Source organism: Myodes glareolus, chromosome 15, assembly GCF_982192425.1.
Source record: "Myodes glareolus chromosome 15, mMyoGla1.1, whole genome shotgun sequence".
Classification (NCBI taxonomy): domain Eukaryota; kingdom Metazoa; phylum Chordata; class Mammalia; order Rodentia; family Cricetidae; genus Myodes; species Myodes glareolus.
In genome coordinates this window covers 6,436,010-6,452,205 of record NC_142040.1, presented here as the reverse complement: position 1 = coordinate 6,452,205, position 16,196 = coordinate 6,436,010, and the positions used below count along the sequence as shown (strand labels likewise).

General features: G+C 36.5%; 1 protein-coding gene across 22 annotated transcripts in view; it reads right to left on the bottom strand.

The window, feature by feature from the left end:
* Window positions 1–16,196, bottom strand: part of Arb2a (ARB2 cotranscriptional regulator A) — a 415,675-nt gene that overhangs the window by 172,630 nt on the left and 226,849 nt on the right. For 21 of the 22 annotated variants that reach the window (XM_087896754.1, XM_087896752.1, XM_087896749.1 and 18 more), the window contains one exon: window positions 13,204–13,323. The exons of the other annotated variant lie outside the window; for it this stretch is intronic. In XM_087896754.1, coding sequence (XP_087752880.1) covers window positions 13,204–13,323 — 120 coding nt within the window. The remainder of the gene's footprint in view (window positions 1–13,203; window positions 13,324–16,196) is intronic. 22 annotated transcript variants of the gene reach the window in all.

Sequence of the window (16,196 nt, the reverse complement as noted above, 5' to 3'; positions counted from 1 at the left end):
GTGGAGGTTTCTCAGGAAACTGGGAGTCAACCTCCCTCACGACCCAGCAATTCCACTCTTGGGAATATACCCAAGAGATGCCCTATCATACTACAAAAGCATTTGTTCAACTATGTTCATAGCTGCACTATTTGTAATAGCCAGAACCTGGAAACAACCTAGGTGCCCCTCAATAGAAGAATGGTTAAAAAAGGTGTGGAACATATACACATTAGAGTTTTACTCAGCGGTAAAAAACAATGACATCTTGAATTTTGCATGCAAATGGATTGACATAGAAAACGCTTTACTGAGTGAGGTAACCCAGACTCAAAAAGAGGAATATGGTATGTACTCACTCATAATTGGATTCTAGCCATAGTTAAAGGTCTTTCAGTCTATAATTTGTGATTCTAGAGAAACTAAATATAAAGGTGAACCTGAAGAAAATCATGTGGTGTCCATGGCTTGGGGGAATGGGGGGGGGGAAGGAGGAAGGATGGTTGTGGGTGCAGGGAAGTATATAGCTCAAATAAGGGAGCCATTTTGGGGTTTGCAGGAGGCTTGATTCTGGAGGGGTTCCCAGGCCCAAGGAGAGGTCCCCAGATTGTTCCCTGGGCAGCAGAGGAGAGGGTGCCTGAACTGGCCTTGGCCCATAACCATACTGATGAATATTTTGCATGTCACCATGGAACCTTCATCTGGCGATGGATGGAGATAGAGACAGAGACCCACATTGGAACACTGGACTTAACTCCCTAGGTCCAAATAAGAAGCAGAGGGAGGGAGAACGTGATCAAGGAAGGCAGAACCAAAGGGAACCTTCATCCGATGATGGATGGAGATAGAAATGGAGACCCACATTAGAGCACCGGACTGAGCCCCCAAGGTCCAAATGAGGAGCAGAAGGAGGGAGAACATGAACAAGGAAGTCAGGACCGCGAAGGGTGCGTTCACCCACTGATACAAGGGGACTGATCGAATGAGAGCTCACCAAGGCCAGTTGGACTGGTACTGAACGAATATGTGATCAAACCGGATTCTCTGAATGTGGCTGACACGAGGGCTGACTGAGAAGCCATTGACAATGGCACTGGGTCTTGTTTCGTCTGCATGTACTGGCTTTTTGGGATCCTGGTCTGTTTGGATGCTCACCTTCCTGGACCTGGAGGGAGCGGGGAGGAACTTGGACTTGCCACAGGGCAGGAAACCCTGGCTGCTCTTAGAACTGGAGAGGGAGGAGGAGAGGGAGTGGGGGGAGTGGGAGGGTATTGGGAGGAGGGGAGGAAGTGGAAATTCTTATAAATAAAAAAAGAAACAAATCCTTAAAATAAAATTAAAAAAAAGAAATTTCTCAAAGGAAGATATACAAAAAGTTAACAGGTATACGAAAATGTTCATAATCACTAATTATCATGGAAATGTAAGTAGCAGCCACAATGAGTTGGGGCCAAGAGTAGTATACTTGTAATTCTAGCTAGTCAGTTGTCTGAGACAGGAGGACCAGAAGTTATTACAAGCCTACCTGGGATGTAGAGTGAATTAAAGGCCAATGATGTCAACTTAACACTGTCTCAAGAGAAAAAGAAAAAAGAGAGGTAGGACTGTAGCTCAGTGGCAGAGTGCTTGTCTAGCATGCATAATGCCTGAGGTAAAATGGACAGTACTTTAATAAAAATAAGAGCCCAAATGAAATAGCATCTCACTCCCCCAAAACAACTATTGCCAAAAATTCTGAAGATAATAAGTACTGCTGCAGATACAGAAAAAAGGGAACCCTGAATGAAAATTGTTGAGAAGGTAAGTTACTACACCTGTTACAAAAACAGTCTATTGTTCCTCAAGAAACACAAAACAACCACACATGTTCTGCTGGTAAATCACCATGTCAAAGAAATACCTGCACTCTCAGGTTTATTTTAGCTACAGTCACAATATCCAGGATATAAAAATCAGATACATACTGTTTTTGAATGAGAAAGGAAATTGTATGTATATAACAGAATGTTGCTTTTCCATAAAAGAATGGAATCCTATCATCTGTGCTAACAAGTGTGTAATTGGAAGCCACTATAGTAAATAATGTCAGTTCAATACTGTATGCTCTGACTCATGAAGAAGCCAAAAACATGGGTGAGGTGAGAAGACAGAATGAGGTTGGAAAAGAGGTACAAACGAGAGTAGACAGGAAAAACTGGCTCTGCTCTTCTAGAACCCAGTAATACAGTCTATAACAACATCCATATTTTATATAACGGTAAAAAGATTCCTAACATTTATAGGTTGTTTGATGCAACAGATATTCCAGATACCCCAATTGCATCATTACATATCATATGTATTAAATTATCACAGAACAGCTCATCAATATGCATAAAATTATAAATCAGTCAGAAAGAAAACAAAGTCATTCCCATTTCTATATTTTGGTAGGTATTTGACAAGAGGAAAGAAATGAAAAGGTCCAAGTATAACAAAGTGAATGGTCACCCTGAACAACTTACTGAGGCTCTGCTTCAAATATTAGTGAAAAAATGACAACATAAAAGAAGTTCAGTTCAGAGTTAGCCTACTCGTCTAGTGTTCATGGCTGCTGGGTTCAGCACCCAGTACTAAAAAGCAAGATAACTACATTTGCCTTTTAAAACTAGTAGGATGGTTAAATGACCACCTAATACAGAATACTATTTAAGCATTAATTATATTGGTGATGGACACGCATATGATACTGCCACTTTATGCTCTGAAAGACTTTGAGTAAAGTTCATCTCTGTCTTTAGACACCACTATGAATTTATGATTTGACCCAGTCATGTCTTAAGACCCTATGGCTGATGGACATAATCTATGGATTCTATAAAGACAGAAGTGAGAGGTTGCTTTGAAAAAAAGTAAGAGAGGACTCTTCATACAGCAATCAGCTAGGAAAGTGTCTATTCCAAAGATCTACAGTAAGATCTTAGAGAAAAATGCAAATGTTATCAAATTAGTTTACAACACACCAAAACATCCAACTTCTTCTTGTATTTTAATATTTAGACATAATATAAATATAATTTAGTCTTGAACAGAAGCCTCAAAATGTATAATAGAAAGCAAAACTGAAAATTTGAGGATGAATTTGTAACAGTGGTAAGAACTTAGCTTACACGGTTAGTATTATTACTCTTGGGAATTTTTTTGTAGGTGAAATGAACAGTGACATAATGCAGCTGTGGTGGTTTAGAAGAAAATGGCCCACAGAAGGTGTGGCCTTGTTGGAATAGTATGACCTTATTGGATGAAGTGTGTCACTGTAGGCAGTTTTGAGGTCTCCTATGCTCAAGGAATACTCAGTGAGGCACACAGTTCACTTCCTGTTGCCTGAGGATCAAGACACGGAATTCTCAGCTTCTCCAGCACCATGTCTGCCTGCACACTGCCATGTCCCACCATGATGATAATGGACATAATCTTTGAAACTGTATGCCAATTCCAAGTAAATGTTTTCCTTTATATGAGTTGCTGTGGCCATGGTTTCTCCACACAGCAACAGATAAGGCAGGAGGCAGCAAAGAGACCAGTGAAATCATTACTTTGTCACTGTATACTAGAAGGCATTAGGGGAAATTGGAGCTTCTCTGTCATGACAAGCTATTAGAAGACTTTCATATTACTAAAACTTATAAGTATAAAACATTCCTGATACATTATCACTGGAAAAGAGGCAAGACTGGGAATTCTACCACTGGAGAAGATTGAACATGTTTTATATTCCTACACAGTGCCTGTGAATGAGCAAAGAAATTAAGAATGTAAAAAATATAAAGCAAAGTATATGGATGTATAGAAATAATTGAATATATTAAAAACAGTATGCTTTTTGTTCATTGGGGTCCATAGTGAAATAGTCAGAGAACTACTGACAGGAATTGTCACTGCACCCTAACAAGGTCACTTGTGTGCTGTCACAGGTTCATAGACTGAAGTCACTGGACCTCAGTAAAAACCATGCCTTGAGTGGCACTCTCAGTTGGTTTGGATGGCAGTTACATGGGACTCTAAGTATAATTTTAGCCTGAAAAGTATCACTGTGATAGGTTAAGGCTTATGAGACTACTAGGGGAACTGACACATTTGTTTTCCATATGAGAAGAGCATTTACTTTGGAGGATCTGCAATCCTATGTTATGGATTCCAAGTTTGAGTTCTCCCCAAATTGGCATGTTAAAACATTATACCTAAAATAATGGTATAAGGAAGTGGGGTCTCTGGTCCAGAAAGGTTAAGATGATTTCTTGAGACCCAAACCCAACACTGGGATTAGCATCTTTGGGAAAAGATGAAGGAACTGTGTGACTGAAAGTGATCGGTCAGCATCAGGGCCTCTATCAGCTGTGACCTTAATCTTCTGAGTTTGCAGAATTATAAAATAATATTCTTTAAGTCATAAAGTTTACAGTGATTTTATTATAACAGCTCAAACTAATAAATATTTAAACAGGAAAACTTCTAAAGGATGAGAATTCATATCAAGTTCAATTACCAAAAATATAACTGAAGCTTAGGGGTATATCTAACTTCTTCCCTTGAAAAGAGACTTAAGATACGATGAGACTTCTTAGCCAATTTATTGTATTTACTAAATAACTAACATTATTCATTTTTCCAGGAACACAAAATTTCAGGGCCAAAACCAGTACATGTTACACACCCACAGATAGGATCTCTACGTGACCCCCTTTCATCTTCAGCTTTATTATCTTACCCATTTTGGTTCTGTCAAGCAGCTCTACTCAAATACTCAGGACTGACCTGAGTATCACTGATTTCAACATAGCAACACTAAAATAGTTGTGAGAATTTTATACACACATATATCTAGTTATCTAGTCGCTGTCTATCTATCCATCCATCCATCCATCCATCCATCCATCCATCCATCCAATCTAACCAAAGATGTTCCATTTCTGCACTTGTTGGCAGTGAGTAGAGTCTTAGTCATGATGCTGTTACTACTTCACCAGGGATGGACCCTGGTATTTTTTCTTTACTTCCGTATAAGGAAGTGATGTGAGATTTACAGAGGGAAAAATGTTTACAACGAATTACTCTATGTAATCATGCAATTATTACTGTAGTTACCACTGATTTCCTTCCCTGATTATACGAGATTATACCTCCTGACCAATATGTGAGCTTGTTAAACTTTATAGCTACTTAGTTGATACCTTACCTGAATGCATCAATGCTCACTTGTGCAACAAATGGATTTCTGAAATCTTCCTGAATTTTAATAAGAACTCTTTGCCCAGATCGGGTTTCTATCTTTGCTCCCTCAAATCATACCTTAACATGGATTAAATATGGTTTAAATTTGAGGTCTACCTACCTTACTTCTGTGAGTTAATCTGAGTAAATTATTTAATAATGATTGGGCCCTAAGTTTACAGTAGAAGCTAAATACTATGTATTACAAATATGTTATTCAAAACTTATTTTCAATTTTAGATAACAAAGCATGGATGTTGGCACAGTTAAGCATTTTATTTCTGAGAATTTACAATGAGTTATTTTTATACGATTATAAGAACAGCAAAAAGGAAAAAGTTCCAATTTAGTTAGAATATGCTTTTCTACAATCTTGAGGAAAGTAGTGCAACAGACAATCATACCTTTTCAGCATAGAATTCGTCATTGAGATACCATATCAAATATGGAAAAAGAAATGTTTCTTGGATAAATTTTTTTTTATTTAATTTGGGCATGGTTGTACATTCCTATAGTCTCAGTGCTTAGTAGCCAACGGTAGGTGGATCTCTGTGAGTTTGACACTAGTCTGTTCTACATAGTGAATTTACATACTGAGAGACTATCTTAAGAAAAGGATTTAAATTTAGCACATTAATTTGTCAACTTATTTTCTAAGTTAACAAGTACATAACACTTTTAGCAGCTCATTCGGTTTCATTACCATATTATTAATAGAGATCATGTCCAGCTTTTTAGCTGTCTGCATGTGAAAGGACATTAGCCTGGCACAGTCTTTGTTGACACTGTAAAAGTTTATTGGATCCTTTATTATATAAATAATACCATCTTTTCTATCTTTCAGCAATCTTCTGAATGATAAAATCTTATATTAGTTTTTCAGGGAAGTAACAAATAAATAATCACAACTAACATCATAGTGAAGTGAAATAATTACCGCTTTTCCCTTAGGACCGATCATACAGAAGGTGAAGATGCACGCGCAGCCACGGCTACACACAACACAGCCTTTACTGTAGGTTCTCCTCAGAGCAATTAGGCAAAAAAAAAAAAAAACTTACAAAATGGAAGAAATTACCTAAAATGTATGTATCCATATTGGAAAGAAAAATGTAAAATAATTAGCCATCATCGCAAATGTTATGGCCTCGAATACAAATAACTCTGAGGGTAAGGGAGAGGGGCGACCTAGCTGTGCTCATACCCTTACACAGTGTGACTCTGTCTTTCTTAACAGCCACTAACCACCAACTGCTTAGCTAAAGACCTAAATATATGGAAAGATAATCCCTGTTCATGGATGGCAAAGCTTGCATCATCAAGATAGCAATAATCTCTAAACTGTGTACACATTTAGTCAACCTGAATCAGAATCCCGGGTGTTTTCTTCTTCCCAACAACAAATACATTGACTCTTAAACCCATAAGGAAATGCAAAGAGCCAAAGTAATCTTTAAAAAGTATTAGAACAATATGAGGATTTCAAAATTTACTGCAAAACTACCTCTAGCAAGTCACTATGGTGCCAGCAAGAGTACAGTCATATTTAATCAATGTGACAGAATTCAGTCATACGTACAACGCTAATTGGTTTTGAACCAGACATTAAAATAATATGAAAAAAAATAGCTTTGTTTCCCAGTGAAGAGTAGCAGGAAAACTGAATATACACACTTTAAAAAATCTAAAACTAAACTTTACCTTTACTTCACATAACTTGTAAATACTAACTGAAGCAGGACAACGGTGATGATGCACAGCTTCGATCCCTACACTCAGGAGGCAGAGTCAGGATAATCTTCCAGAGTTCCAGGAGAGTGAGGTCTACATAGACCCTGTCTCAAAAATAGGAGGCAGAGGGTGGAGAAGAGGAAGTGGAAGAGTGGGAGGAGGAAGAAGCAGCAGAGTAGGAAAGGTAGAAGGGGGAAGAGCAGGAGAGGTGGAGGGAAGAACATAATCCATTTAACAAAACTAGACACTAGAGGCGGATCTATAAGACCACTCCTGCTGTGAGACTTCATGCACTAAAGGGCACTATCTGAATTTAGATATTGGTGATGGTTGTATGCATCTGTAAATACAATAAAAACCAGTAATTTGTTCAACTCAAAGGATGACTTTCTCAGCATATAAAGTATAACTCTAGTGACGTTCTATAAGTCATTATATCTCAAATAAGTTATATAAATTTTATCTCAAAAGTAAAATAATTAAAACAAGAAAAAAGTAAGTTATTAAATCAGCTATATACTTGGATGAAATGGTCTTTTGGAGATCATCCATTGGCTGTGATGTAACACTGAATTTCCTTTAATAATTTTCCTGTCTTACTGAAAGGAGTATACTTAGTAAATTGTAGAGAAGCGATCTTTTCTGTCAAACATTGTTGGGGTCACAAGCAGAAAAGGAAAATATTGCTCAATGAGAAAGAACTGATTTGCTAGAATGCTAAAAATCAGTCAATATTCAAATTGAGAATAGAATGAATAAATTAGTAAAAGTGGTACTGCTAGGTTTAAACTCCATGTAACAGCCAATCAACTACAAATACTTATAACCACCCTCTTGCCATTGCATATTCTCAAATGTGGATGCAACACTAGATTCTACCTAGAAGCTGTTTCTTCAGCATTTGGGTGAGCAAGCCAATTTTAAAACAATTTTAAAATTTTACCGAATCGGCTAGTTTTCAAAGTATGTTTACAAGGGTATTTTCGTTCTCAATTACTTTGATCCCATTTTCTCTGGTTTAGCCTCCTTTATTTCACTTCCCCTCAACTTCTAATACTTAGTCACCTAAAATTTTGCAATTCACATTGATCACATTGAACAAACTTCCTAGCAATATTTAATTTACTTTATTGTGAACAAAATGTAATGCTACTTTAAGGTCATAGTTAGCATTCATGTCACTAAAGGCAATAGCTAAAAATTTTTTAGTTCAATTCCATTTCCTCTTCAGCATAAATCTAAATCATGTTCCAAGAAGCTTTAAAAGATCTAAGAGTAGACAGAGGTGGAGTGTCCTCATGCAGCCATGTCCAAAAGTAGCCTTCTACCAGCTGCTCAAGGCAGCTTAGGCTGCCTGGAGGCCAGGGAACCCAGCACAAAACAATGACAACAAAATAGAGTTCCCTTCATTCCTTAATTCACATGCAAGTGAGGTGCCAATCAAGTGCTGACAAGCATGGAAAAACCAAAATCAAAAGTGGGTAGAGACATGCTTTCAAAAGGAGCGGTTTTCACACATTTCTAAGTGATGTTTTTTAATGGTGACTGAGCAAACCACTGACAACGTAGACAAAGAAATAAAAATGAGCAGATCCTAATATTCTATCAATTGAAGCAATTCAGTGAAGCCAATAAAATGTATTGATTCAAATACTTGATACATGTCACAAAAAATATGAGCACTCTTGTTTTTGGTCAAAGGAAACAATCTGAATGTGATGTACGGAGACCTGTAAGTGCAGCAATACAGTGAGCTGAGGTGGGTTAGGACGCTGACAAGGAAAGCCAGCTCATTTTAACAACAATGATGGCGATGTTACTTGATTTTGTAAACTGATTAGCACCTGGAAACACAAGAACAAAGCCCAGTGAAATGGCCAACTGAAGCAATGAAATCAATCAAACCAAGTGGTTGGGAAAGAGATGGAAATATCAAAACATAAATTATACTATAAAAATTAAAGAAAAATAAACTTAAAGCCTACATTTTAATAGCTAGGCCAGACTATCTTTCTAAATAATTTTGTAAACAAATTGTAGCTAAGATTGTTAATTCTACCATTTATAAAATTAAATTTGTAAGACAAATTTATGGCTAAGTATGATGACTTAGACAAGATAATACAGGCAGATACACAATTTTCAGAAATTCATTATTAATTGATAAGACTGTTCATTCTCTTGTCTTTGATAGATACGTGTTGAATTTAATCAGGATGTCTTATCAATACTCATTTTTCCTAGGATCACAGAAAGTCTGGAGACCTGGATATAGTTTGGTCTATTGTGCAAGCAAGGGCAGTGACAGGTATACTTTTGGTGTTATGTTTCTTGTGCTCACAGAAAACTGTATACTGTTCTTAGGAGGCTAGACCCAGGACAGCTGCATTACAAGACACACTACCATAAAATGAATCCTGACTTTGAAAATGAATCTTTCACTACTGTATGTTCTCCAGGAGCAATGAACATTTTAAGATAGGATATAATAATAAAGTATGTTCTCAGTTTTCAAAAATAATTAGGAAAACATGGACTTTTAACAATTTTGTTCTCAAAACTTCAAAGTAATCACTTTCAATTTTAAACTAGATTTTACCTAAATTTTAACACAGTATATGGCAAGCCACATTACATAAGGTCCTCTAGCCTGGTATTCAAACAGCAATCATTAAACAAAATTTCATTAATTACATATTTAGAACCTGTATGTGCCACACAGTTGACATTTATTAGTCAAAGAAGAAGGCTGACTTCATGACAGTGGCAGAAGATGGTCTGTACATACTATAATATGATGGGACACACTAAGGCAGGGACACAGACAGGGAGCCTTGCCAGCTTTTAAGAGTGTAAATTTTGAACAATTTAAAACATATAAGCTACAGAAAGCTAAAGGTTTTGTAAATGACGTGCATAATGTATCACCAAGAAAACAATGATACTACAATTTAAGATTTCTATTCTTCACATTTTTCTTATATTGCTAATATTAACATTTTGAAGCTATGCACGACAATTTCACATGTTATAGTTATGCTGAAAATCCCTGAGACAATGTTTGTCAATATTTTAAACACGAAGAGTTTTCTCTTAAGGATATTAGCAGTAACAGGAAAGAATGCTTTCTTTACACAAAAGCAGGTTTACAAACACTGTAGAGTTCTTCTGTTACAATACTTCCATATTTTGAAACAGAAACACAATGAATTTACACATGTTTATTAAATTTAGCAAAATGCAAACCTCATCAGTATACACTTTTATTTGCTCGTAAGTCATTTTTTAGGCTAAGACCACTTTTTCTTCAGTTGGCACTGCATGACATAGTTTAATCATTTGTTGCACAACAAGTAGTAAGTCCATGAAGTTGAAATGATAACCATCAATATTTTAAGACCTAAACAAGGTATATTACATTAAATAGACTTCTCAGTCTGCTCCTGCCTGACAGATCCACCAGTGGTTCTATTATCTCCTCCTCCCATGCATGGCCTCCTGCAGGGACAGCAGACTACAGAAGCTGACCCTTACTGGGACCATCTTGTCTCTCAAACAAAGCTCCTTTTTAACTTCTTACTTACTAGTTACTTCCTGTGCTGGAGAAAAACTTTAGCTCAGCTTGTGATAATTTCACAGACCCTGAGGACTCTGACCCTAATAGCCTCAAGGTCAGAAGTCAAGTCTTGTTCTGAACCATCTGTGTGCTTTATATAAAGTGGAACAAACGTGGAGAACTATCCACCAGTGTGTGACAAGAAGGACAGCAACCAGGACTGACACACTGCTCATCTGTCAATTCATTTCAAAATATAGACTTGAATTCGCCCTAATTCCAATTTTGATTTATAAAGTAGTTTCTTTTTAATAAATGATTGTAAGGTTAAAAAAAAAGATCAGTTATGCTTTATTCAAATTAGAAATTAGATTAGTGTTTCAGGACTTTACACATTTAAAGGTACTCCATAAGTTAAAAAAGGTAATTTTAAAGTAATTTAATGACTTAAATATAAAAGCTATCTATAGCTACAAATGTAAATTATCTGTAGATACTAAAGCATTGTTTTAAAATACTGCATTTTCTCTCAACATCGATATTTAAGAAAAACTCACACTAATGTGTTAAGAAGTTACCTTAAGGTGTCTGTTATGTATATATAACATAATATATATCAAAATAAACAAAATCTGTGAAGCTATTTAAGTTGTAAACAATCTCTAAATACTGAAGCCAAATATGAAGATAACATATTTCTTGATTTTAGCATAGTATAAAGATGTCAGACACAGGAGGGTGACTCCAGTATCCTCAGGGGTCAGAGCCAGCACCACTCCTATATCTAAATCACGTGAGACTGAGGCATGGGGGCCAAAGGGTCACAGAAATATATTTGCTGAACTACACACTGAGTCTGAAAATTGAAAGTGGGCAATGGATACAGCTCTTCAACAGTGAATCTCTAGCATCAGCCACTCACAATGCTATCATAACTGCTATCTAGAACACCACACCCAATCACACTGAATCCAAGATACATGAAACTGTTCCTGGCATGTGTACCTAATTTCAACTCTTAAAAATCAGAATACTTACAAAGGACTAAGCAAAACTTTTTGTTACCAAGCAAAGGATGCTATTTCCAAGTAAATTAATGTAACTTTTCTAATAGTTGTGATGTTAATCGCATAAACTCTGATGAAGTAAGTATTAAACACTTAACAGTACACAGAAAAGCCACTTAAAATTATTAAAATAGGAGATTGAAGAGATGGCTCAGTGGTTAAGAGCACTCTGCCCTTCCAGGGGACCAGGTTCAAGTCCCAGCATCCATATGGCAGCTCACAAATGGAACTTCAGTTCCAGGGTATCTGACACTCTCACACAGACATACAGGCAAACAAACCACCAATAAAATAAATAAATAAAATTTTTAAAAATTACTAAAATAATACCAAATATTGAAAGGGTTTGCAGTTTTGGATTCTATATGGATAACATACACATTAATGGTATTCAAATAAAACCAAATGCACACCCAAATGTATAGAAGTGTACATAATAATATTGTAATTTAAAAATAATATATAAAGAAGAAACAGGCAAAAATCACTTCTGGTTAGCAATGTAAAGCTCTGTTACACTCTAAAAATTAATATATTCTTTTCAAAAATCATACAAGTCTTGCAATGTAGATGTATTTAAATTTCATTTTGATTCTTAAATTTAATTTTTTTCATACAATATATTTTAACCATAGTTTTTCAACCACTCTAACTCTTCTCAGATTCTGTCCTCCTTCCTACACATCTACCTTCATGTTCTTTTCTTTCTCTCAAAAATAAAAACAAAACAAAAACAAAAATCAAAATCAAAATGAATAAACAACAAAAATAGTCAAGATGTAAAATATCAAAACAAAATGAGACAAGATGTCCCTCCAAACACACACACATATAAAAGGAGTCTGTTTTGTGTTGTCTAACCACAACTGGTCATGGGGCCTGCTCTGGAGTGTGGCTGATAAACCCAGTGTCACTCTATTAGAAAGAACTAACTTTTTCTTTTCTGCAGGCACCAGTTGCAAAAAGTCTCTTGGTTAAGGGTAGGATATCGTTGTCAACCTCCCTTTGTCTGGTTTGAACTGTGCAGATTCTGGGCATGGTGCTACAGTCTCTGTGTGTGCAGATGCCACAAGTATCTCTGTATTCACACGCTCATCTGTCCTGCTGTGTTTGGAGAATGTTGTTTCCTTGGAGTCATCCACCCATCTACCATCGCTGGCTTTTATAATTTTTTAAATAACTTGAAGCAATAATACCAAGAAAAAAATGAATAGAAGGCATGCTGGGTGCAGTGGTCCATATCTTTAATCTCAGGCATCTGTGTGGGTTCAAGGACAGCTTGGTCTACAAAGCAAGTTCCAGGTCATCCAGGGTTGCAAACCAAAACCATAACCAAAACCAAAGCAAACCTCTACAGAGGTTGAGAGATAGAATTAGAGTTAAGAACTAGGGATGGTTCAGATCTTAACGGCATTTCCTGTTCATACAGAGGACCCTCATCAGTTCCGAGTTCCCAGCACCCATCAGGTGGCTCACAACTGCCAGTAACTCCAGTTCCAGGGGAATTCTTTGCCCTGTTCTGGACATGCTGGCACTGGCATGCACATGCCATACATACATTCAGGGACTTATGCACATATATTAAAAATAATTCATTAAAAAAGTTAAATGCTCACTTACCAGTTCAACAAAAGCAAGTCCCCCATAGCTGTGAGCAACAAAAAACACACTCTCAGCAGCAGACTGGGCTATGAAATGGTCCCAGACGTAGACTGCATGCTCTTCAGGAGAGCCATTTTCCTACAAACAAATCACATATAAATTGTGTATTGTATCTGCATTATCACAGTATTCAGTTTAAATTATGCACTTGTACACAAAGCATAAGAATAAGATGGTTAGAGAACATTCATAGAAACAAAAGAACTGCACTGAATATTTAAATTATAGAATAAATTAGTATTACAACTATTGGTAAATTACTGTTAAGCTTAAATGAAAATGTAATCATTAGAAAGAAATTATTTAAATAAGTGTATTTTAAGAAAAAATAATCCATGTACATATGTGATATTAAGATCTACTTACGCTTATTAGAATTACATAATAGACCATTATGTAATTTTTTGATAAAACAATATTGTTTAGATAAAACAATAAAACACTAAAATATTAGGATACATTCTTCTATATATCTTAAAGTATTTATATTATATATCTATATACTATTTACTTGGCTTATGAGACTGTTAAGAAGTAAACTGAAAACGGAGAAAATTAATAATGGGTATTTTCTATTGAGGGCATTTAAAGGAATGTATGTTTTCTAACAACATTTCTATGCATATTTTATTTCTTGAACTGAGAAAAATCGAAACACATGAATATAGGAGCTTTTAACCTATGGTTTTCAACCCTATTGAGTATATTCTAAAAATTTCTAGAATAACTTTATTTTACTATATTTATTGCATTAGGTGATACATCTAATGGTCATAGAAAAATCTAGATATATGAAAACACTGATGAAAGAATAAATTGTTGAGAACCAATCCGAGCATAAAAATGTGCTTATGTATCTGTTTCTTAGAAGTGAATTTCCTAACAACATCATGGATATTGCACATGAAGGGAATTTAGCCACAATTTTTATCTTTAAAAGGGTATTTGGAGATGCAATCTCTCAACAAATTCTCTGGTTCTTACATCCTTTCAGCCATTTCTCCCACACCATCCTCTAAGCTGTAGGTGGTTAAGTTGTATTAGGGCTAGGCTCCATAACTATGAATTTTGATTGGCTGAGGTTTTCTGCCAATCACACCATTGTGACAGCCTACACAAGAGCTGCCCAAGGACAAGAGCAATGAATATGCTAAAGATGGGGAAAACCTAGGAGGCCTCAACCCTACACAAAGAACCACAGGCAATGGAGGAAAGCTGAAAGCAGAAGAAATAATCTTCCCTGGGAAGAGCTCACCAGTTGGTTACAGTAGCAAGTGTCAGCTGTGACAACATGCATCCAGGTAACATCACAGAGTCTGAGCAGGCTGTATTTAGAAATACTATGTACATGTATAAATATATGTGTGTATTTATATATATATGCATATAACAACATATATATGCATATAACAACAATAGTGAAAGAAGACACCATGAATATGAAAGAGAGCAAAGGGGGTAGATGGGAGGGTTTAGATGGAGGAAACACAAGGACAGTTATAATTTAATTATTTTATATCTCAAAAAATTAAAAGAAATAAAATTTAAAAACATACATGTTTGGTTTTATCAAACAGGGTCTACACTGCTGCTCAGGATGGCCCAGAACTCACCTGTTCTGCACTGCTCTCACTTAGGGCGGTCTGCTTGCCTCCATCTCCCAGTGGGAGGATGAAGGGCATCAGTCAGCAGGCACAGCTCCGACTTACAATTGTATAACTAAGCTGTTGTTCCCTAATGTCTGTCACCATTCCAAATTTCTTTCACAGACACTGGTCATTTCCTTCTGCATATCCCACAGACACTTCAACTAACCCAAACCTTCTAGAAACTTCCTGCCTAACCCTGTTTGTGTTCTCCACATCCACCTGAAACCTGAACATCATCTCTTACATCTCCTTTCCTTAAGTTCCTCATGGAACTAGTCACTTAACCCTGTTGACCCTGCCTCTAACTGGGTCAGAATTCATCTCCTCCTTAGTTTCATTTCTTCTAACTATATCATCAAGTGGCTGATACCAAAGCAACGGAGTCAGCAATACCACTCTAGTTATTGGTCCTTAGCAGGGCAACCATCTACCTGAGGCATTTTACCTTCCTAGAAGTAAGTGTCTGAGCTCACTAGATGTTTATGAGTGGCAATGAGAAGGACTGCTTCAAAGTGGCTCTGGAATGAGGAGTGATGGAAGATTTCTGACAGGCCACACGACAGAAGCAGATCAGCAGCAGAGCTGGCCAGCAGAGCAGTATGACTCCTGACATGTCACTGAGCAAGGTTAGAGAGGCAGCCAGGACAGAAATAACGGACAGTAACAAGTGACCTCAAATAGTGAAAAAATGTTAAAGGTCATAGATGAATTCCTTTTTGAAGTATTAATGGTATACAATTAAACAGCTTTAATAAAATATTACTTTTTTAGTGATTCAATTTGTTCTTTGACAATTTCACATACAAGCAAACACACACTCATATACACATGCATGCACACAAATATACACACTCACATATACAGGCGTGCGCGCGCACGCGCACACACACACACACACACACACACACACACACACTACATTCTATCTACTCTCACCCTCTTACTTCCCTCTCAGTCCTGGTATCATCCTTTTTCTACAGGTTCCTTTACCACGCTCATGTCTTTTTATTTCCTTTCGTGATCCACCATTTTAAATAGGGCCCTATGTGTACCCAAGAATGGAACTATCCATTGGACCTAAAGGACTTGATGCTCCTATATCAGACTATCTCAATGATTCTAGAAGCTCAGTTTCCATTTGTTTAGTTATTTACAACTCCATCATTTGAGGATTTACAAAATTCTGTGAAATCGTTGTAGGCGTCTATAACTGTTACATATCGAATTAATACAAATATACAAAGATAATATTTACTTCTGAAATACTATAAGACTGACATGATGACAAAAACCCCATGTCTA